The sequence below is a fragment of the Danio rerio genome, chromosome 1 (assembly GCF_052040795.2).
Source record: "Danio rerio strain M-AB ecotype USA chromosome 1, GRCz13ab, whole genome shotgun sequence".
Classification (NCBI taxonomy): Eukaryota; Metazoa; Chordata; class Actinopteri; order Cypriniformes; family Danionidae; genus Danio; species Danio rerio.
This window is the reverse complement of record NC_141021.1, coordinates 33,818,819-33,843,933: the sequence shown is the minus strand read 5'-3', so window position 1 is coordinate 33,843,933 and position 25,115 is coordinate 33,818,819. Positions and strand designations below refer to the sequence as shown.

The following is a 25,115-nucleotide window of genomic DNA, read 5'->3' as shown; positions in this document are numbered from 1 at the left end:
CCCCATATTTGCCATAAAGTGAAATTACTGAACCTACACGGAGAAGCCTGAGAAAAAGAAATCTCATTTTATAAGAAAATGTCATTTGGCACTTACAGATTTTTGCATCCGGACTCTTTTATTGCAGCTTTAGTCACTTCCATGTTGGCTTCACAAGGGAGATCGGGAGGCTGCCGCTTGGTTTCAAGTTAATCACACTGTTGACCTACAGAAGGCTGCTTGGTTAGAAAGTGACCTGTGTGGACTGTGCTTTATGCATCTGGCCTCATGTAGGATTTGACATAGACTTGGACTTGTAAGATTGACTTGTCGCTCTTGAATATCTCTGCATTAATATGTAAGCTTTTCTCAGTCTCTTTGGTGCATTTCTCAAATCATCATTAATATTTGCATTAATATTAACTTACTCAAAAATAACTATTTTATTCTTTAAAAAACAAGAATTTATGTCTATGATCAAATTAGTACCATCAAAATAAAAAGTCACTGAGTCATTGCTCACAAAAAAAGATCAAAAGTCGAAATGCTTAGTCATTTTTTTTTCAATAAAACAGTGAACTCAGGTAAACTATGGCAACAGCTTGGATGACAGTTTACCAACACTGCTCTTTGTCCTCTGTTTATGTTTGCTTCCAAGAGGGTATATGCCGAACCATGCTAATAGGACTTTTAATTTGCCAGTAACCTGGGTTAATCGTTTCTGGTGAACTGTATGCCAATGCAAAAAAATCAGCACCCCCCTCCCCCCGTGTCTTTATAATATGAGCATCTATTTTATCCCAGTATTTTAAATGGAGCTTCTGCGCTATAGCCTGTCGATCCTGACAGGTGTGTGCAAGCAAACGGCTTTTGTCTCATTTTACGCTTGAGCAACTAAATGAATGCCAAAGTCTGTTTAACTGATTGTATTTGAAATACATTACAACGTTGATGCTGTAAAAGGAACCGTATAAAATGTAAAAAAAAACCTCACGATAACAGGTTATGGGAAGTTTATCAGTATTGGAAAAACACCAGCTCCACATATACCCTATTAAAGCATAAGTCTCAAACTGGATTCCTGGAGGGCCACAGCTTTACATAGTTTTGCTCCAACCCTAAACAAATCAGATGTCAGTTGGAGGTGGTTGGAGCTAAACTATGCGCCCTCTGAGATTTACCGTTTTTCTCAGTTGCTTTGGTGCATTTCTCACTACACTATTTACATTTGGGCAACAGTTAATGCATTCCTCAAAACAATTAGTGTAAACTGCCAAACCTAGCTGATAACCTGCAAAAGCGCGTCACATGCTCAAAATGGACAGTTTATTCCTCATAAGCAAGTACTCATGTCAATCAAAGTGTCAGTATCATCAAAATGAAAAGTCCTGACACCATTGTTTATGAACAAGATAGTCAAATGGCTTAGTCATGTTTTCATTATGACAGTTTACTCTGTACATTTTTTCAATGCAAAAAAAGTCAGATTTTGGTGACACTTCCTAAAAATGCTCAAGACAGCACTATAGACTATTTGCACAGCCATTTAAAAACTACAGTAAAGTGAGGCATCACTGCATTGAGTACAAGACACTAAATATGTATGTTTCACATTTTTACTGCATTGGCTCTTTACAATTCTAATTTATTCACAGCATTGTGCAAAAGAATAAACACACCCTTATTTACAACAAACATAAATTGGGATCACAATAATTATATAGAGCAATAATTGGGTAGAGCTGTGCACAACTGTACACAATATTGCAGTACATATTGGAACTGAGCCTACAACACACACAGGTCTGTAAATCATCCATCAAATTGTTCAATTTTAAAAACACTTTCCGGAAAATAAAGATTTAAATTATAAACTAAACTAGTTCACCATTTTTGTATGTAATGACTCAAGTAATGAGGACTATTGGTTTTATATAGAATGACTATTCAGCATTTACAAGTTTAGTTCATTTTGACTGACATGACATAAGCAAATGATAATGTTATTTTGTAATTGATGCTTGTCCAAAAGCATTCACAATTTGTTGAAAAGAATGAGAAACTGCTACTAGGATGTGCACAAATGACTAATTGTTTTGAGAAATGCATGAACTGTTGTGCAAATGTAAATAGTGTAGTGAGAAATGCACCAAAGCGACTGAGAAAAACTGTAAGACTAATGACCAGTCATATACAGTAGAAGTAATGACTAGATGATGTGAGGGGTAAGACTCTTGCACAGAAAACTATAAAATATATTTTGAGCAACATGACAGGCAAATGTAAATAATCTACTGCATGAATGTTTTGACACAATTACCTTTTTTCAGATAGATAGATAGATAGATAGATAGATAGATAGATAGATAGATAGATAGATAGATAGATAGATAGATAGATAGATAGATAGATAGATAGATAGATAGATAGATAGATAGATAGATAGATAGATAGATAGATAGATAGATAGATTTTTACTTAATGGACTTTTATTATTCTGTCCTTGTCCATTCCTCTAAGGCCTTTCATCTTACATTTATTCTTGGCATATCATAGCCGAAGGGCCTTTTCATAATGATTGTTTAGAGTGCTTGTTTGACTGCACTTCTAATATTAGGGGGGTCTAAGCAAGCAATGCAGAACTAATAAAAATGGTCTTTACTATGGCTCATGGCAGGATGGAAAGTGCTCTACTTTTTTTCACCCTCTCTCATTCTCTGTCTTTTTCTCCCTCTTAGTCAGAAACTGAGTTTTAAGGACCGGGTAAGAATGGCAAGTCCACGTGGACAGAGCATTAAAAGCAGGCAGACGTCTGTTACAGACAGGCGCTCGCCTGGAGCTGAAATCAGCACTGATGGATCGAGTCCTGCCAAGGTCCAGAAGAGTTGGAGTTTTAATGACCGCACCCGATTCAGGCCCTCCCTCCGTCTCAAGAGCCAATCACGGTCCACGCCCGAAGGTGAATTACTTTCTGATTGGAGGATTACTTGATATTTTTCTTTCCTTTTTTTTTTTTTTTTTTTGTTGCAAACATGTGATTTGTGTCTTAGAATTTCATTGTGTTATTACAGTCAGTCATGGTGCACATTAGCGAGCTTATGATGATTGTTATGTTGATAATAATTATGGTTTTAATTATCATCATGTTTGATCGTTGCTAAAAATGATAGTTTGTCCATCTGATTGAGATCATTGTGAATCCAAATTATCCTGACTGGGTTCCAAAAAGGCATTGATTGCAATTTGATTGAAAACTGAATAATAGGGTCCAGTGTAATATGTAAATATGAAGCAGTATTTCCATACTGATTTTTTTATATACATCTATACTCTGCTTTGCATTATGCACTTATATATTTTTTGTGCTGCCAATCGATTAAAAAAATATAACTAATTAATCACACTTTTTTTTGCAATAAATCGCTATTAATCACAATTAAAAGACTGACTTGTAATTTGGGTATTCAAATGTAAATTTATGTTAAATATATAACTCAAGACAAAGAAACTATTTACATTTAAATTAAAAATTGTTTATTAGAATATTTGTTTAACTTGTAACAGATTTCTTCATGTAAACAACATGCCTGCAATAAACAATACTGTTAGTTTGAAAGCCATATTTATTTCAAAAATAAAAACAAGCAAGTAAGTACCATTTGAATTTCAAAACAATCAATGGCAATAAAACAAAAATTATTTCCATGTTGGATTCTAAGTGGGAGTGTCATGGTGGCGCAGTGGGTAGCACGAGCGCCTCACAGCAAGAAGGTCGCTGGTTCGAGCCCCAGCTCAGTCAGTTGGCATTTCTGTGTGGAGTTTGCATGTTTTCACCGTGTTCGCATGGGTTTCCTCTGGGTGCTCTGGTATACACCACACTCCAAAGACATGCGCTATAGGTGAATTGACTAAGCTAAATTGGCTATAATGTACGTGAGTGAAAGAGTGTGTATTGGTGTTTCCCTTTGTTGGGTTGCAGCTAGAAGGGCATCTGCTGCGTAAACATATACTGGATAAGTTGGCGGTTCATTTCACTTTGGCTACCCCTGATTAATAAAGGGACTAAGCCGAAAAGAAAATGAATGAATAAATGATTCTAAGTGGACTGCAAAAAAATCCAAAATACAGGCATTGCAAATATGGAAATTGGAAAATTATAATTATAAAGTAATAAATACAAACTATTGTACTCATTGAAAGGTGGTATTGCTGAGAGATTAATAGTGAAGTAGAAACATTTTGGCTTAATCCTTCTTTACATTCAGCCAGTTGCTGAGACAGACCACTCTGTTGACATTATCAGAGGACAATGTGGTCTGTTTCTTTTGAATGATGTGACCTGAGTGTGAGAGCAGTCTCTTACAAGTAGGGTTGGGTACCGAAATCCGGTGCCATACCTACAGTATGTAACCGGTATGCACCGGACCGAATCAGCAAATAAATTTCGGTGCTTGATTTCAGTGTCACATTTCAGTGCTTTGTCAAGGACGTAAGAAGCATTTTGGGGTACACATTGTGTCACACTAAACACTATGGATTTCTTACAGGGAATTTGGTCACATCTGTTTACATTTAATCCTAAAACACTTTAAGGGATACTGACTTTGTAGTGAACAGTACCACACTTTGATTTTCTTGATCATTCTCCCTCGTCATGTTTTAGTCATTATTTTTTATTATTGGTTTATTGCAAATTATCAGTGTGTAATCATTCCCTGCGGTGATGTGATCAGTATAATGGAGTTTAAAGAAAATCTGTTCACTGAGCCAATGGCATCCAGGCAAGAGTGCAGTAGAGGGTTGTAAATGTGATATTACTCAAATGTGCAGTAAATGAAGGAGGTAATGTTGGGTTGAAGTTAATTAGTTAAAAGACACAATATTGGCAATTGCTTTGTGTCTGTTTTTGCACTACAAATTAAAATATATCAAAACAATTTAAAGCAGAATTAACTTTTATCATGTCTCAAAAGCAACAGTGTTATTACAGGGATAGTGTCATGTTTCAGTAAAGATTATATGACATACAGTTGAAAACAAAATCATTAGCCGACCTGAGAAATTTATATTTATTTGTAAATATTTCCCAAGTGCTGTTTAACTTAGAGAAGTTAAACATTTAACGTTTTTTAACATATTTTTAGGCATAATAATTTTAACAACTTGTCTTTCCCATGCTGAAAGTGCATAATGTTTTACCAATTATTTTGCGAGATATAAGTATTCAAATTGAAGTACAATTTAAAGGCTTTAAAAGTGTCCTTGATCTGTTAAACATCACTTGGGAAATTTTTGAAAAAGAATAAAAATTTAATAAAATACATTTGTCTTGAACTGGATTCTCCCACTGGATACTGGATACTGTTCATAACACAGTCTGACCGAAAAGCAGAGTGATAAAATCCATAAAAAGTAAATATTATTTTGTAAAACTTCTCAGCCATTTAAATGCAAAGAATGGAGTGGCCTAGTGCATAACAGTAGATAAGCAATAAAGCAATGCAATGAATGAGAAAACTTCATTCACTCACTTGACTACACTGCCCGAGGCTTTCCTTTCATGCCCTGCGAGCTTAAGGCATCTCTTCTGTAGTAATATATGTATTATGCATAATTCAAATACAATAATGAATGAATACTGTATATCAAGACATGGTTTGACTTAGATGCAATCTGAAGTCTTGATACATAGAGGGAAAGCTGCAAGGCATCTGATGTAATATTATAAAACCAGACTAGTTTAGTCAAACAGTTAATGAAAAAGTATTATGTTAAGTGTCTGTATGTGCATACATGCTTTGTGTTTCCCTACAGCATAAAACATGAAGCATTAACATGAAATAAACATGTAAAGCAATTGCTAGCAACACTCTCAGAAGTTTCATTTCTATTTTTAAAATCATGTAAGAATCAAGAGAATCATACTTCTTATTAACAAAATATATCAGGGTCTGTAAATATAACCAGTCATGCAGTTCCTGTTTTTATTAGCTGTGTGAGTAATTTTGCTGGCCTTGCATATTGACATCTGAAGGTGGGATGTCTTCTCCCACTTAGACACACAGGTCAGATTATTCACCATGAGTACTCAATGATGACATTTTAGATTTTGTTTTTCAATTTTAATTGTATTACACTGAACAAAATGTGATTAGTTGACATTATGCATTATAAACGGCAAATTATTTTAATGCAGGCTACTTTCTCCATATTTTCCATAAATGTTTTTACTGTGAATTAAAATAAACTGAAAAAATGGTTTGTTGCAAATTGTTGCAAACAATTTATATAAGCTGAATTTAAACAAACAAATTGAGCTGAACAATATTAAATTAGTTCAAATTTAGCCCTTATAAATTGTTTACAAACGCTTACCTTAAAAAATGTAAATCCAATAAATATATTCATTCATTCATTCATTCATTCATACATTTATTCGTTTTGCTTTGGCTTACTCTCTCATTTATCAGAGGTCACAACAGCAGAATGAACCTATTCCAGCATATGTTTTAGACGTCGGATGCCCTTCCAATACTGAAAAATTATTTGTTTTATTTTACAAAAGAACGAACTGAATATTGCTCTACTTGAAATGTCTATCTGTAATTAGCTTAAATAGGGTTTTTTTCTGCAAACTATTACATTTCATTAGTTCATTATCCTTTTCATTTTGTGTCCTAATGTTTATTAGCTATTAACTATTTTGCCATAACAGATCCAGTTTATTCATAGTTTTTTGATTTATGTAATGACTGCACAATATTGTTTCCATTAACTCTACAATGCTGTATAGTCTAAAAATCCAAATGTTGTTTATTGAAAAAAATAGACCTATTTATTTCCAAAATTTGCAGCATTATCTACAAAATATTCTGCTTCAGTCGATATTTGATGGCATTTAGACTTTCGAAAACAATGTTTTTTCTGTGATAAAAAAAGCAAAGCAAGGCTCACAACTTCAAGGGCAGCAGCTCTTACACTGTTAAATATTACAATAAAATGTTAGAACAACAGACATTCAAAGCTTTATTTTAAAACCTGGCAAAAATAACATTCAGCTCAGTCCAGCACGAGTGGTCAAAAGTAGTGCTCAGTCTAGCAGTTATAGTTCTAGTTATTTTATTTTTTTTTTTTAAAGTACAATTCTAGAATCAATAATCTTTTTTCCTGAAAGCACAAGCAGGAAACCTTCTTTTTTTTTTTTGCCTCAGATATGCCCTATGGCTGTACATACAGTATCTTTCTGTTTTTACTAGACTGATCGATTGCCAACTTTTTAGTCAGGCTGTGGGAATCCTTCATGAAGCAGAGGGCAAGATTAATTCTGTACATCCAGCACATGTTCCTTTACACAGTCTCTGGTTTACATCACAGCTGTAGCCATATATAACCTTTCATAGGTCCAGAAATGTGCTTAGTTCTACATTCATGTTTGTTAGAGCTCCCGTGGTGTATATGTCCCTACAGTCACAAAGAATATTACTGGGAAAAGTCATATTGAAAAAAGAAGTGCATATGGCAGAACATCATCTGTTATAAGTGGAATTAAATTTTGCAATAAATTGAATTACATTTTTAGATTGATTATTGAATTTTTAAAATGCAACGTGTAGTCAGCTCAAAGTAAAATGTTTTTTTTTTTTTTTAAAGAAAATAAGAAAGTGAAAAGGTTTTTTTTTACTGTATGCAGTGTAAAGAAAAAAAGTTTTATATCGCTCGTTTCATTTCTGTTCAAATAAATGTGACCCACACTACATTATTGGAGTATATTAATTTTCCAAATGTTTTTTTTTTTCCCTCTGATGTTGCTCTCAGATGAGTAGGAGTGCCTTTTCAAATAAATGACAAATGAATGTTACTGTTTGTTTATCTGTCCCTTGTTCTTTTCATTTGGTGATCTTTCCATGTAGTGATTCACATATCGTTTTTGCTTGACATATTAACTGACATATTATGCTCCAAGTGCTAATTACTTTTTTTTTATTTGTCATTGTGTGTGTCACAGGTGAGGCTAACGTTACTGTGGATGAGGCTTTTGATGAGAAAGGATGTCATTGTGACATGTCGGTGGAGGATCTGCCGTCTGCGCTGAAGACCGTCATCAGAGCAGTGAGGTCAGAGCTCTTTATATTATATTTCTACTTGCCAGAGATATTATTGTTGATGAGCCATCAGTAAATGCTAATAGGAATTCAACTCAGGCTCATTGGAAATGTGTGCCTCAGCTTACATTTTTGCGAAACATAAACTACATTGCTCCAGGTACGTTTCGTTGCACATTTCAGATGTGATATCCATTAGAGGATGTTGTCTTTATTGTTGTGAATCTTAAATGCATAACTTAGGATAAATTTTGTTATGTATTTTAGATTCACATCCTTTTTGTACATATCTACAAAAAGGCTGGGTTTGACGGATCATCAAGCAAACCACTGACAAACACACTAAACCCAACCTATAATGTTTTCAAAAGCAATTGCAGGAGAAAAGTGCAGTACAACCATGGTTTTACCTAGATTTTAAGGGTGCTTTCATACTAGCACTTTTGGTCCACACCCCAGTTTGTTTGACATCAAAGTATAGTGTGTTTAGCTAGTGTGAACACTGTTTTCTGAACTGCGCACCCATGAACCTGAATTTAGTCCGCCTGAAAGAGGTGGTCTGGGTTACGGTCTGTGTGAACTCTGGTACGGTTTACTTCTGATATGAATAAAAGCATACCAAAAAACAGAATTGAACCACCAACTGCACAACAAAGTTTTGTTTTTAATAAGCTTCATTCGTGTGTGTATGTCAGTGTATCACCTACCTTGGTGACAAGCGGGACTGACCCATGCAGTACAAACCATGATAATGTCTGCTTGTCTTCCCAAAAATGAGTTCTGCAGACATTGCATGATGTTCTAAACATTTTTTATGTTTTTACGGCAGATAAACGCTAGTAGCTCTATGTATTTTGGTTCTGGTATCAAAACCAAAAGATTCAGTGAAAGCAGAATGACTGTGATATGCAGACCATTTTGGCACTTTGCTTTCATGGGTCACCTAGCAACAGCTGTACACAAAACCGTAGCTTGATGACGCAAGCCTATTAGGGTTTAGAAGGAAATAAGCCGGTGTGACCACAAACAAACCGGGGAAGGACAATCGAACTCGGGTTCGGACCAGGCATTTGGACTAAGTGTGAAACTATTCTAAGTAGATTTTATTTCTTTTGTGCAAATAACTATATGAAAATAATCATTTATTCACTGATAATATGTCCTTGTACCTATCATTAGTGTGAAAAGGAACAGACGCTGTTGTACTTCCTGTAGCATTTATTTTACCTAAAATCTGCAGTATTTTTAATTGTAATTTTGCAGTTTCACAAATAAATTAAATGAATGGACAGCTTATATATCCCTTGTGTCTATTGGTTGGAATTGATTGTGATGAGTGACTTGACATTAGGATTTCATTGTAGAACTAGTGCTAAAAGCTACATTTCCAATGAGCTTACAGTATGTTGCATTAATTAATTCAAATCTTCAGCATAATTTGCATAATAAATGTCCAAGCTATTAAAGTTATTGTGTATGTTAGAAGCATAATACATTTTGAAAGTAAACTGTATTTTATTGTGCTACCGAAATCTACAGATTTTTCCCCCTCACTGTTTGTTGAGTCTATGTTGTCTTAGTTACTTAATAAAACAGGTGGAATTGCTTTTATTTAAACAAACCCAACCAAATCTATGTACACCAGTCAACCAGTCAAGGTAAAAATCAACTGTGGTTACCAATATCAAGCCACTTGCCGATATAGCATTATGTTATCAGTTATTATATTTACTCAATATAAACTGTTTACCTTTGTGGTATAGAAATTCTTTAATTAGCTAAATGTACATTTCTAAATTTAGTAAATGCTTAAAGCTAATATTGCAATGTTTTAAAAGCAGGTGTTTATTGTATAGGTGTTTATACTTTTAGGACAATAAGCCTACAAACATTTTACTTAAATAAAGAGTAGAGTATAGAGTAAACTTACTCTATAGCCTAACCTGAGAAAATAAAGTATTTAAAAAAAAAAAAAAACACCAAACAAAGTTTGATATCACCTTTAATGAATGCAGCATTGTCGTCATGTCAGTCATATTTAATTATTCTCAGTCACTGAGAGCAAGAGATGAATCAGTGCCTCATTATCTTGTTTCTCTAATTTCACTATCAAGAAAGAATACTGTCATCTTCACACTTCACATTCATCAGCCACACTCTTTTCTTTTTGTTTTGTCTAAAATGTGTGGGTCAGTGGAAAGCACTGGATTGACAGTATGTGCTTATTGTTCCAGCCTCTCTCTGAAAAATGAACTTGCTGTATAGTTTAGAGTGTCCTGCTTTACTGAATAGTCGTTGCTGCAGGCAAACTGCTTTAGTAGCCCTGCAGCTTTCAGCTGGGGCCTATTTGTACCCTGTCGGGTGTGTAATGCAGGCTCAGACTTTTTCAGGTTGTTTAATCTGTCTACAATGTTATTGAGTCACCTTAGTTTTTAAAAGCTTAGTTATGCTGATTTAATGCTGAATTAACCTAAACTCTAAATATGATGATTTGAAATATACCAAACCAAGATATTTAAAAAGGTTCACTGACATTAAATTTCACTTAAAAGGGAAATTAGAATAAGGCACTTGTTTAATATAATTTGGTACAACAGTTTGTTTAATGTTACATTAATATTAGTGTATGGTTCTGCAGGATCATGAAATTCCATGTGGCAAAGAAGAAGTTTAAGGAAACTCTGCGCCCATATGATGTGAAGGATGTAATAGAGCAATATTCAGCTGGTCATCTGGACATGCTCTGCCGAATTAAGAGTCTGCAAACCAGGTAGGACAAACCAACTATACTGTATAAAAATTTTTCCATCCTATGCATCAAATTTCATCTTTAAGTTAGATGTACACTATCGGTCAAAAGTTTGGGCTCAGTAAGATGTTTTAAAAGAAGCTTATCCTGCTCACCAAGGATGCGTTTATTTCATTACAAATACAAGACAAATGTAAAATAGTAAAATGTTATTGCACTATAAAATAACTGTTCAAAAGTAGTTTATAATTTATTTTAAGTTTAATTCAGTGATTTTGAAGAAGAATTTTTAGCTTCATTAATCCAGTCTTCAGTCACATGATCCTTCAGAAATAACTCTAATATTAATTATTATTATTATTATTATTGGTAATAGTAATAAAAGCAATAATGACTGGAGTAATAATTTCATTTGAAACTACATACAATAAGAACGCAGTAATTATAAATTTAAATAAATATTTAACAATGTAACAATTTTTTACATAATAAATGCCGCCTTTAAATAATAAATGCTGCCTTGATAAACAGAAACATGTTCTTTAAAAAAACATGAAAAAAAAAAAAAACTGACTGCAAACTTTTGACTGGTAGTGTATGTATGTACGCATGTATGTATTAGTTAGTCTTCACACAAAATTATGTTTGCGGTTTATTCAAACTACTTACTGTATTTAAAAAGCTAAAACAACACAACTCTTGAGTTTTTTTGAGAGACAACTTAATTGCTTTTAGGTTCAATCCACCTACATTTGTATAAAACTAATGTCAACTTAATTCCTTGATGTTATCCCAACACAAATTGATTGTGTGGAACCCAGCATTTTTACAGTATATTCTATTTGAAATGTTTATGTGTCACATGTATGGGTCTCCTTGAAAACATTTTGCTGTATTTCATGCTATTTGCATGTGTAGTGAGAAATTGCAACACATTTTCCTAATTTGTTTGCCTTGTGAGAATTAGCAGCAGTCAAAAAAATTATTTTGGCAGCTTGTTTAAAGTACTTAATAAAATTGAGCTGAATCAACACAATTCTTGAATTTGTTTTTGGGACAACTTCATTTTTTATGTTCAGTCCACAATTATGAAAGAACAATTATGTTAACTTAATGTATTTGTGTTTTGGGACTACACAAAGCAATTGTGCGAAATTTTTATAGTGCATTTTTAATGTGTTTGTGTTGCGAGCATTTGCAACATGTTTACTGTTTAGACCAGCGTTTCCCAGCCATATTCCTGGAGGACCACCAGTTCTGCACATTTTCCATGTCTCCTTAATCAAACACACCTGATTCAGATTCTTTTCTTATGAGCCATGACATGAAGAACTGTAATGGGTGTGACAGACAAAGGAGACATCTAAAACATACAGTGTTGGTAGTCCTCAAGGAACGTGGTTGAGAAACACTGGTTTAGACTATAGGGATTTCAGAGACATGTCAGATTTCTGACTATATCATAACAAGTGAAGACATCATGGATACCTTTAATTGGCAAAGATGCATTCTTTAGATCAAAATAAGTAAAGTAGCAAAATTGTTGATGATAAATCTTTCTTAAGCACCAATATTAGAACAAAAACTACTGAAAAATGTGACAAAAGACTGGAATAATGCCTGCTGAAAATTAGGCCCAGAAATGTCACATGAATAAATGCATTTTAAAATAAATTGAAACAGAGAACAGTACATTTTTGAAAGTTAACAAACACACTTGTACACTAACACAAAGAATATAGTGCACTGAAACATACAAATGAACTGAAAGCATTTTTTTATCAATGACCTCAGAGAATGAATCTTTATTTAGTCTGTTTTTTGACCACAGGAAATAATCCACGAGTGCAAAATAAAGCACACTAATCACTAGAGCTTCCTTCTTTACATTTCAGTTACAGCTAATAGCAGTGCATTTGGAGCAGGGGTCAAACCCCATACACAGTCAGTCAAAACTCATTGCAGCATTCATTATAAATAAGCACTTTCATACATTACACATTTTACAGAGCAGAATAAAAAGTTTTTCTAAAATTTACAGCCCAATCATCAGCGGTTAACACAGGCAATCAAGATTTAGATGCTTTGAGATCATTTATCCTGAACGCATGCATTGCTGAATATTTGGACAAAAACACTTTCTTGTTCAGGACAGTTAGTGGACATGTTCATAACCTCTACATCATCTTCATACTGCTATGTCTGAGTCACATTAATGCCATCATGTCACATGTTCTGATGGCCCTGAAGCAATGGTTCTCCTTGGTCATATATGGGTCACTGGGTGGTGGGCCCTGAGGTTCTGCCAGAGAATATAATGTGGAACATTAAAGAAGTTATATATTACTATTGCATACATCATGGCGGCATATATTTTAAACTCAAAATACAACCTACATTTTAATGTAGTTGAAGAGTATACAGCATACAGGAGGGTTGAGGGGTATTTTTTATATGTATAGTGCATTTTGAAGGATGTAAACTATAACAATGGTCCTAATGTATTTCCTGTTTACATTTTTATTTTCCATAGCTTCCAAGAATCCTAAAAAGTCCACATATTGATAAATAACGTTATGACAACTGTTTTAACATTGAGATATAATTGAATTGCCTGTTCTTACAGTTATTAAAATAGTTTGACAACAAAAAGGAAATGTTTAAGGGCCCATGGCATCTCCACATTGAAGTGGTCTATACACATTTTCATCTAGCATTAAATAACAGAAACATACTAAATGCTGCTGCATAAGTGTTTCTATATGTGGACCCTGCTTAAGGGAATGACAGCAAATGCAGCATATTTCCTCTTTTTTCTGGCCAATGTACTGTAATTGAAATTTGTCTATCTTTTTTACAGTCACAGAAATGAATTATTTATTTAATATGTGTATTAGTTGTTTTATCTGTTTAGTCCTAGAAGAGTACTGTCTGCTTCCTAAAATGTGAAAAGGGTTGATTAGGCTGTTAATGATCAATCATCAAACAATCCTCAAATTATGTAATGATGCTGAGATTGTGAAGTGTGCAGGACATTTTGTTATCCAAAAGACCATGGGAGTATAGATGCAACCAGAATTAAAACTTTATAAAAAGCAGACAACTGTGTGTCAAGTTTAACTTTTCTAACCATTTATGTCTTTATAAGCAACTTCTGTTCACTAAATTGTGTGTGCTTCTCTGTGCGTTTTCATCATATTTTTGCAATGTAGTCTGGTGCGATCTAATTATCAATGTTTTTAAAGAAATGAGACCAGTGCCACCATGTGACCAAAACAGAACATCACAGTTGTTGACGTTTTTAAAGGAACAGTCAGCTTTAAATTTCCCTCATTTATTCATTCATTCATTCATTCACCTTCAGCTTAGTAATCCCTATATTGATCAGGGGTCACCACAGCAGAATGAACCGCTAACTTATCCAGCATATGTTTAACACAGCGGATGCCCATACACTACAGTCAATGTAGTTTATTCAAGTCACCTATACTGCATGCCTTTGGACTGTAGTGGAAACCAGAGTACCCCTAGGAAACCGACGCCTACTGGGGAGAACATGCAAACACCACACAGAAATGCCAATTGACCCAGCCAGGACTCGAACCAGCGACCTTCTTGCTGTGAGGCGACAGTGCCAACCACTGATCCACCGTGTCACCCCTTGAATTCCTCTACATATTTTACAACACAAGATACTAATAAAATGTAAATCTGGAGTCTGCTCTTACTCTGATTTTAGCAAGGAGCAATGGATTTGTTTTTGCACTGTAAAAAAAAAAAATAATAAATAAAATAATAATAATAATAATAAATATATATATATATATATATATATATATATATATATATATATATATATATATATTCTTGATTTGTCATGTTTTATTTTACAGTGTGGGCAAGATTTAAATGGTAGTGTGTTGATATCACTGGCTTTTTTTTTGTGCTAAATTGCCGTTAGAAGGGCGACGCAGTGGCGCAGCAGGTAGTGCTGCCGCCTCAAAGCAAGAAGGTCACTGGTTCGAACCTCAGCTTGGCTCAGTTGGCGTTTGTGTGGAGTTTGAGTGTTCTCCCTGTGTTCGTGTGGGTTTCCTCCAGGTGTTCTGGTTTCCCCCACAGTCCAAAGACATGTGGTACAGGTGAATTGGGTAGGATAAATTGTCCGTAGTGTATGAATGAGTTTGTGGATATTTCCCAGAGATGGGTTGCAGCTGGAAGGGCATCTGATGCGTAAAAACGTGCTGGATAAGTTGGCGGTTAATTCCGCTGTGGCGACCCTGGGTTAATAAAGGGACTAAGCTGACAAGAAAATGAACGAATGAAATTGGCATTAGATTAGTTTGGTCAGTGTGTAGGTTAATATCATAGCCCTATTGTGTTTGTGTGTGTCACATTTACTCTCTTCCCATAAACACACAAACCTCAGGAATTATCCAAATATACAGATCAATTAACAAACACTTACTTTAGACACTTGGCCCACTGGAGACTCAGGAAAGACATGCAGTGTTAACATTTCAACACCAGACAAAAAGCAGACAGAAACCAGGAGCTTAAATACACAGGACATAACTGAACTAATTACACACAGGAGAAAAACACAGGTGGAAGCACTGAAACATTAACACATGGTGGGAAAATGGAATAAAGGAATCACATGACAAAAACAGGAAGCACATGGAACACAACACAAACACCTAACAGTGTGGGGATGATATTGTGCTTTTTTTGTGTCTTAACCCTTTGACTGCCCCTGTACCAAACGGTTGACCATGTTTTTACTGTTTTAAATAACTAACTGTTAAAGTCATTTTAAGAATGACTGTTTTAAATAATGGTTTACAAACACAGAATTGTTGGTTTACAAAAATAAATAAATAAATAAAATAAAATAAGATAAAATAAACATAATCCTGTTGCACTACTACACTCGATTTGAGAGTGGTCTGGATGCAAACCTGGTGTAGTGCAATCTGAGCTGCATCCAATGGTTTTTAATGTGTGCACCTAACCACACCCCTAACCCCTTCACTCCGTTGAGTACATTGTGTTTGACATTGCATCGCTCAGTGATGCAATATCATCTTGCATAAAGGCTTCATGCAGATACCATTGCTTGATTTTGGTTTTATTGTAAAAAAAGAAAAAAGAAAAAAAAAAGCATGTTGAATGAGAATCTGAAAATATTTTATGGCATACCTCAAAAAAAAGGTAATTTAGTATTTAAAAATATTTTGTTTGTAATATTTTTGGTTCTTATAAATTGGTCTTACACTTCATGTTTTCAGATTTTTCATAGTATATATATATATATATATATATATATATATATATATATATATATATATATATATATATATATATATATATATTAAGCCCGGTACTTTTGGTAGAGGTTGGTATTTTAGAAATTAGATAGAGGTAGAGGTTGGTATTTTAGAAATTATGGGATGTGTTGAAAAAAAAAATGCATTGAGTGTGTTAACTAGCAACATTAGGAGATTAGAAATGCAATCCAAACTTTTTTTTGTTCTTGGTGGGGTAATTAAAGGGTTAAAGATCTGCGATTAGATCTGTTTTGGGCAATATTTAAGTTTTAGTATGTGATATTATTGCCATTTCTTGTTTGTTTGTTTGTAGATTCTTTAGATTCAGTCATTCCTCTGTATGATTATTTAATATAAATCCTAATTGCTTTCACTTTCATTCCTTCTCTTATTCTGCTAATGCCTCACTTTCAGGGTTGATCAGATTCTTGGTAGGGGCCAGATGCCTGTGGATAAGAAGGTCAGAGAAAAGCTGTTATCTGACGGAGACATTCTGGAAGATGTGAGCATGCTGGGAAGGGTGTGCAAGGTTGAAAGACAGGTGAGTAAAGAGATTCTGTACTAAACAATGCATTAAATAATCATATGCTCATTTGTGACTCTGACTTCTGAACATTTTATTATAATTTCTTCATAAGGGTTTTTTACACTGCACTTAACCCCAGGGTTAATTATGTTTTAGTATTTGCTTTCAACTTTGGTAAAGCAACATTTCACACAATTTAGAAGTGTGGTTAGCATCACTTTCTATGTGAGGTTATGAAGTACTGATTTTGTGCTGTTAACCCTGCATTGTTGAGATAAAAGTGTTTAAGGCCTGATAGGTCATTTGTTTCAAAAACAGTTTTTGTTATGCTGGTTGAAAGTCTCTTAAGATCTCAATATCACTCATAAGTTAGGTGGTAGAGGTGGTATTCATTAGTGTTTCTGACAGTGATTACACAGGAAGAGCAGGATCTTTGGCTTTCAAAGCCTGCTAGCCTCTCTGAAATCGCCTAATCTACCTTTAAAGGTGACATCAGCAGCCCATTATAAACAAGCTGATATGACTCTTTAGGTTTATAACTTACTTTAATGAGCTGTGGCTTCCCTGCCCCTCTCTGAAGGTGCAGTATTAGGAATGGCCATCCATTCTTGAGAAGCAGCTAAACCAATGCGGTGCACACCGTGCTTAACTAAGACTATAGATTCTGCTTTCTTTTGTCTGACTTACATGCTTTTGAAGGATTTAAAGCTATTTCCACATAATGATAACAAACTTTAAGATCTACTTTATCTTTATTGTCTAATTTGTTATTGCTTGACATTCGAGCCTGCATTTATCAATGTACTGTAAAATGTGTTTAAACAAACATCTACACATAAGAAAAGAGACACTGGTATATAGAACAAATGCACTACTGGTCAGTGGGAATAACACAGCACCACACTGACAAACACAGCTCTGCACATGAAGGATGATCTGATTCTAAACATGAGTGAACCCGGGTGAATGTTGGAATATACAATCAATCCATGCATGTACAATAAAAAGGTTTTTCTTTAAGGTTTAACATATTAGCAATTTATTGTATTGACCTTATTCTCCGCAGACGAGCGGGCGCAGCCATTTGAATCTTTTTGGCACGAGACTTCCGGTCTCATTCAATTCCATTCTATTTTAGACATTAAAAACTGCTCGTTTCGCTGTTTGATGTTGCAAACTGATATTTTCTTATTATAATATTCTACTTGGTCTGTATAGTCATGCAAACATTTGTTTGTAGAGCAAGTAGTTTGACCGTTTTTTGCCGTTTATTATTCCTTGTCATTTCTCCCATAGGCGACTGAAACGGAAGTTCTAAGACAATCACGAAAACAGGCGCACTTCCGCATTTTAGAATAAGGTCAATACAAATGAATAATTGGATCTGTAATCCACAATGCAATACAAGAGTTACATGAAGGGGTGCACACAGTTTTCATTTCCTGACCTCAACTTAATATAGGCAGCTATTATAAAGAGGTGGAGTTTAGTGAAATTTGTCACTTATCAATCATTCTCCAGTCCTCCATCGGCCACTCCCATACATAAACCCTCTTGTTCTATGAATTCTCTGCACAAGACTTGCAAATTCTGTGCTTACAGGAAGTTCCATTGCAGAGCTCAAGTTAATTTTAGACAAGCTTCATCTACTTCTGCAAAAATGTTTCATTAGTATGCAAAACACATCACACTCAAGAAGATGTTCAGATAATATTACCTTTAAGCAATACAAATACAATTGTTTAATGAAAAGAAAAAGACAAAAATGTTTAAAACATGTAATTCCTTTTTCCTAACAACACACTAACATAAATGATTTGAAACAATTACTTTTATCGTTCAGACAAATTGAAGACAGAGCTACATCCTTTAAATTAAAACAGTGCAATTCAATTGGTTTGTTTGTAGCAAGGGGAAATAGTCTGAAATTATCTCCAAAAATGATAACTTTTTGACTGTAAATAAAATTTAAATCAATTGTACTCAAGTAAAGTAAAAATCGGCAAAAAAATAAAAATAAAAAATTGAAGTATAGTAATCAAGTAAAATTACTTTACACCTTTGCCTTGGTGTATATGGCTTTGTTCAATTAAACGAACACAGTAGCTTTAAATGTTTTTATAAATTAGTCTTACACTTCATGTTTTGAGATTTTTCATAGTATATATCTTATGCCCGGTACTTTTGTTAAAGGTTGGTATTTTAGAAATTAGATAGAGGTAGAGGTTGGTATTCTGCTATCCTGACTCTTCCATGATGTATAATTGTGTAGAGTAGTGTCCATTTTTGGAAGCTTCAAAAATCCATCATAAAACTAACCCATATACTATCAGGAGGTTAACGCTTGTCTTATGAAGAGGATAGATGTGTTTTGATAACAAAAATAATTGTACATTTCTAAACAACTATCTCAAATCCCTGACTTGCGCATTCAAATGTGCATTCTTCTAGACAACTTCTTGGTACATCTGTTATAAATAAACTCTAAGTGGCTTCCATGATAAGCATTTATTTCCAGAACTTCTGCTATGAAGTAGCCACTTTCTAAGACATGCTTAATCCAAGCCAGGTTCATTCTGATTACATACCCATATATACCTTTCTGGAGAGTGCTTTTGGTTTTTTTTTTCTTCTGTTTTTGCTTTTGCGAGGTTACTGTGTACGCTTTCCGAGATCTCAAATTTCTCTCGCGAGTGCCTTTCGTGCCTGCTCTTCTCACGTAAATCCACTAGAGACCGCTGTCGACTGACTGTTTGACTGACTGAATGACTGACTGACTAACCGATCAACTGACCCACCCTCCTCCCTCCCTAAACCCAACCAATTGTATTGCTTGACCCACCCACCCACTTCCTAAACCCAACCAACAATTTTCAAAAGCAATCCAGAAAAAGAAAAGCCCTCGTTTTATTATTAGGTTTTTTTTGCCACGTTTTCAGATTTTACCACATTCTTACCCTGTTATTTACTTGTTTATTTTATTTTTTAAAATCGTTGTCAACTCTTCTCTGCGTCTCTAGTCCGCCGACATACATGGCGAGCTAACAGGACCAACTTGTAACAGCGGGAAAGCCATCCATATGAAGGTAAGCGGTCAGCTGGTAAGCGCGAAAAGGAACGTCGTCATACTGCCCCTTAACGTTCATTTAAAAAAAAATGTATAGCTCTGGCTACATGTTTAACGATCTCCAGAAATGTAAAATGTACAGTACAGTATATATCACCTGGCAGCGTGTGGGTTAGTCTGTCGGTGGATTTATTTGTTTTTGGAAACTTAAAAAAAGGACACTACCCTCATATTATACAGCATGGAAGAGTTAGGATAAAATTTAAAACTACTCCGTCTGTGTTCATCTGATGGAAGAAAGTCATATACACTGAGGTTGGCATAAGGTTGAGTAAACTATTGGGAAAACTATTACTTTAAAGACTCATGCAACACTGAGTCAAAAATATTTCTGTGTTCTTCTCTATAGGTACAATCTATTGAGTCTAAGCTGGACTCGTTGCTGGACATCTACCGGCAGGTTCTGCAGAAGGGTTCTTCCACAGCCCTCACGTTTTCCTCTCTTCCTCCTTTTGGTTTGGAGGAGAATTCAGATTATCAGAGCACCGTCCTTAGTAAGGATCTCTCTTGTGCGTCACAGGTCAGCCAGTCCATCTGTGGCAATCACCCTAGGGCCCTCCAGCTAATATTAGCCCCCAATGAACTCATGAACCTCAACCAGAACAACTCCACAACATCTTCCCCAGGACTCAATCCAGCGTCCGCCTCTCCTTTTAACCTGTCGACCTTCCAGGTTCCTTCAACCCCATCACTGGAGTGTCCGTCAGCACAAGGCAGTCCATCTCAGATCCTAAACGCCAACAGTTTTCACTCCTCTATAGGCCACTTTCCAAGCGTGGGTCAACCACCTCCACCTCTCTCATCCACAACCACTTCAAAATATCAACTTTCCACAGTTCCTTCACAAGCAGGCCATGCTCGCAGTATGGGACCCACTAGGTCGGATCCCGCAGACTATGCCAAGTCTTGCTTCAGAGGAGTTGGGATAGACCTTGGACTCAACTCTAGTATGATCTGCAAGCTTCAGCAGAAAAACAGACCCAGTGCTAAAGAAGACAGTTCTTGGAGAAGACATATAAGTCTGGATTCAGAGGTGGAGATGGACCCCCTTGCTCCAGTCTCACCTCTTGCCCCAGTTCAAGGCCAGTGCAGTGGGGACAGAGGACTGGGGAAGTCCCTATCAGTGCAGGATCTCATTCAACCCGCTTTGGAGGGTGTGGGTGTGGACACGCATTCTAGCCAGGCTAGTTTCTCCACCAGCATCAGCAGCAGCCAGGACTCTTCAGCTGGTGGTATTGAGATGGGCGCAGGGGGCTGGGGAGAAGCTGATCTCTTTATCAGCGATAGAGACTTGGAGACATCAACAAAGGCACATAATCAAGGGTTTGACTTTCTCTCCCAGGCCCCCATTGATGCGTCTTACTCTTCCGAGCTGCTTAGGACAAGCACTGCGGCTGGTGCTAGTCACAGCCTAGCAAGTGGACATACATCCAACACAGGCAGCAATGAGACTATTAATATGCCACATGTCCGGCTAAAATAAGACTCTCTTAATGAGTTGTACACTCTAAGAATCTGCCTCTGATGGAATGAATCTTTGATATGAAAGCTTATTTTATTTTAGAGTTTTTTGTATTTTTATGAGGGGAACGTCAATTTAGATCATTTTTATACATATTAGTTTGATTTATTTAAGAAAACTGTTTGAATCACAAATTCGGTTACGATTTCATAATGGTCAGCATACATATCATTGCATGCATTGTTCTTTTTCAGATGTACTGTAAAATTAAAAATCAAATAGAATGTGGTAGATTCATAAACTGCTGAAATGATCCAATTCAGAGATGGCATGAACTATTCACTGGGCTGCATGAACACTGCATGTCTTGAGATACATTACTCCAATGTCATTACAAGAGCCTTGTCAACCTGAAATTCACAACTGGATAGAAAAAAAGGGTCAGAACGTAAGAGAGTAGACATATTTTGCACTTTCTGAATCGAATCATGATGTATTAAAAGGTTACTTACCTTATGTAAAATAAAAAAGTGCCAGACACAATGAAGGAAACCGATGCTGCTGATAACTGTACAGTTTTGATAAAGCAGATTAAATGAGAGGAGAGGAGCACCTCATAGTTTCTGTACTACATTACTTGCTGTATTTTTTTATTACTTTCTCGTTTTTAGTTCTGATCACATAATTTCAGCTTTTAGAATCTTACCGTTTAGTTTTGTGAATATACATTATTAATTAACAATAAAAACACAATTATTAATTGTATGCGTGTGTGAGAGATTTATTACAATTATACTGTGAATAATGTATTATAACTGCTAATAATTATTCATTCATTTTTCTTCGGCTTAGTCCCTTTATTCATCAGGGGTCGCCACAGCAGAATGAATTGACCACTTATCCAGCATATGTTTTACACAGCGGACGCCTTCCCAGCTGAAACCCAGTATTGGGAAACACCCATATATAATTGTTCACACACATACACTATTTCCAATTTTGTTTATTAAATTCACCTGTAGCGCATGTCTTTGGACTGTGGGGGAAACCGGAGCACCCGAAGGAAACCCATGCCTACATGGGGACAACATGCAAACTCCGAACAGAAATGCCAATTGGCCCAGCCGGGGCTCGAACCAGTGACCTTATTGCTGTGATGTGACAGTGCTAAACACTGAGCCACCGTGTCGCCCCGCTAATAATTAGGGGCTAAGCACTGAAGGTTGCTTGAACAGTTGCCCTATAAACCATTTGTGGCATTTGCACAAACTTTGGTACACTGTTAGAGGACAGTCCGATTTTTAATCACAAATTAATTTGTGACTCTCTAGCTCAAACTCTTTAGTGCCACCACTTGTCCAAAGTTTCACTTATGTTTATCTTTATAACTTCTGAACTGAATGGCTTTTTTTCTCTGATTCCTTGGCTCAAGCCGATTCTTGAGCCAATTGAGACAATTTTTTTTTTTTTGTTGCTATTTCAAATTTTTCGCAAAACCTATTTGAACGAACTTGTCCCATTTTCACCAAAAATGAATCTACAGACCATGCTGACCAAAAGTTATGAATGGAAGTTGATTGGACCAACTGCTTTTAATTAACTTGCTAACAAATTTAACGTAGAAGTTGTTGCCATTTTGCCCGTCTGCCATTTTGAATAATGTCAAAAATTGCTATATTTTATGAACGCATTAGCAAATTGTTATGAAACTCATAATGTGTGTTTATGACTGGGCACTGAAGGTGCTCAAAAAGTTTTGTCACAGCGCCACCTTTTGGTCAAAAGTTATAACAATATTTCTAAAAATGCTAATAACGTTTGACTAATTTTGCCTATGAAACTTGTCTTGATACTGTAGCGAAATTAGCTCAGTTTATGAATATTAATAATCAATAATAGCAAGTTATTATTAAATAATAATATTCCGGCTTAATCTTCGGTCAATTTGGTTAAACAAATGTGTAATTGTATATAATCCTACCGCTCGGTCGAACGGACTCTCAGATTATGAATATTAATTATCAACAATAACGAATTATTATTAATCATTAATACTCTGCAATAACTTATTGTTAATTTAACCAAATAAATATAACCAGACCTCGCTGCTCGTCCGAGCAGACTCTGTAATGATCTATTTATTTAGAAAGGGAATTATTTCTACTCCTTATGAGGAAGCTTAATCGTTCATAAGTTTTGATTAACTTAATAGCAGCTGGTAGTAAAAGGATTTATCATTTCAGTGACTTTTTCTGTGAGGCAAACAAAAAACAATCCAATGCGGTTATAATGAGGTTTATTGACATCTAACACATATCAAACAACGTAGATATATATATGGTTAAAACATATGACAGACAAACGTATACTAATTCTAGATAGGCTACATACGGATATATGGAACATAAAACAAAACAGAAAGAAACAGAAAAGCGAGGAAATACAGAAACTAGGTACAGAATGACAAATTTCGCTCAGTTTAACCAGACATAACGAGAATCCCCAGTTGATCATAAACACCTTAAAAAAGGGCACAGCTTAGAACGCATATGGAGAAATATACTTGCATTTACTCTCTCGTGTCGTGCAAGCTTTGGTCGATGTGCGGGGAAGTTGGAGATCCTGTAGGAGTTTGTGTGTCCTGCTCAACTTGGTCTAAGGGTGCATTCACATCTGTGATTCACTTCATTTGGTCCTCATCAAGGGTAATAAATGATACATTGTTGCATCTTCTGCCGTCTTTGGGTCTTTTTTACACCACACTGCTGGCTTTGGTTCGTACCAGTTGAAACGAACCAAAATGCACTCATCTGACAAAATCCACATCTCTAATTGGCCAGATGTTGTTAAACATATTTCCTAAACTGCTCATTGATTGGTTAGAATTCATGTGTGGGAAAATGCGGATGAACCCTCGCAGGTAAACAAAACCGTCAGACACAAAATATCGTTTCTACTCTGGAGGGACGACTGCGCTGACTGATTGTATCCCTGCTTTAGACAAACTATATATATCAAGAATGAAGAGCGGTCGAGGCTGGAAAACAGAGTTTTAATGCATTGCTCGTCACTTCAGGAGAAGGCGTGAATTAATTTAGCTAAACTGCAACATGGTCATCTTGCGGAAATATTAACAACGATCCATCAGGTAATGTTTTCCCCTCTCTCTCCCTGTTGGTAAAGCGCTGTCAAGAAATATTTTTCCTCCATATCCCACAATGCACAGCGCATCGGCCTACGGCAGCTGAATTAGTCCGAAAAGCGCAGTACTTTTTGCGGTTGGACCAGTTTTAGTACGGATCATATTCTCACCACAAATGAACCGTTCCACCTCTTCAAACAGGTCTCGGTACACTTATTTGGTCCGCTTTTGGTGCGCACTCGAATACGATTGCTGCATTCTCACCTGCCCAAACGAACCACACCAAAAGGGAAAACGAACTCTACTGCGATTCAATTGAACTAAATAAGGCAGGTGTGAAAGCACCTTAAGTTGAATGGTCCCATGAGGCGCGAGATTAAACTGAGTTCAAAAGTCGGAAAATAAAGAAACGAGGACAGAAGAAGGTTTTGCGGAGGGGTTTTCTGAAGGGTTTTTTCTGCTCCGATTTTGGGGATTAAAGAATGCATGCCGTACAAGTTATTATAATGCTCTACGCATCATGTGTTGTAAAATGTCAAGAGGAGTCCATCGACACCAAACATGGCTTTTAAAAAAAAGTACATCAACATAATTCCCACATCCTTACATCATTGATGCTTTTAAAAAGGCCTAAAAGTACAAATGTGGACAGGCTATATGATGTTTCTACACATAAAAAGTTAGGTGTAATTAAACAAGAG

At 35.6% G+C, this 25,115-nt stretch overlaps 1 protein-coding gene and 1 long non-coding RNA gene across 6 annotated transcripts in view; one reads left to right on the top strand and one right to left on the bottom strand.

Annotated features, from left to right (window-relative positions):
• The window catches only part of kcnq5b (potassium voltage-gated channel, KQT-like subfamily, member 5b), a 197,374-nt gene extending 175,337 nt beyond the window's left edge, over positions 1 to 22,037 (top strand). For 4 of the 5 annotated variants that reach the window (XM_087237305.1, XM_087237306.1, XM_087237307.1 and 1 more), the window contains 5 exons: positions 2,718 to 2,938; positions 7,985 to 8,093; positions 10,720 to 10,851; positions 16,572 to 16,698; positions 20,160 to 22,037. In XM_087237305.1, the coding sequence (XP_087093431.1) occupies positions 2,718 to 2,938; positions 7,985 to 8,093; positions 10,720 to 10,851; positions 16,572 to 16,698; positions 20,160 to 21,293 (1,723 nt within the window). In that variant the 3' untranslated portion in view covers positions 21,294 to 22,037. Of the gene's footprint in view, positions 1 to 2,717; positions 2,939 to 7,984; positions 8,094 to 10,719; positions 10,852 to 16,571; positions 17,728 to 18,043; positions 19,569 to 20,159 lie in introns of those variants that run through there. The other variant, XR_015476651.1, reaches the window with a different exon arrangement.
• On the bottom strand, positions 12,305 to 15,359 carry LOC141385803 (uncharacterized). The gene is made up of 2 exons (XR_015476652.1): positions 15,296 to 15,359; positions 12,305 to 13,132 (listed from the first exon to the last, which is right to left on the bottom strand). It is a non-coding gene; the product is annotated as an uncharacterized LOC141385803 (long non-coding RNA).
• Positions 22,038 to 25,115: the final 3,078 nt, after the last annotated feature.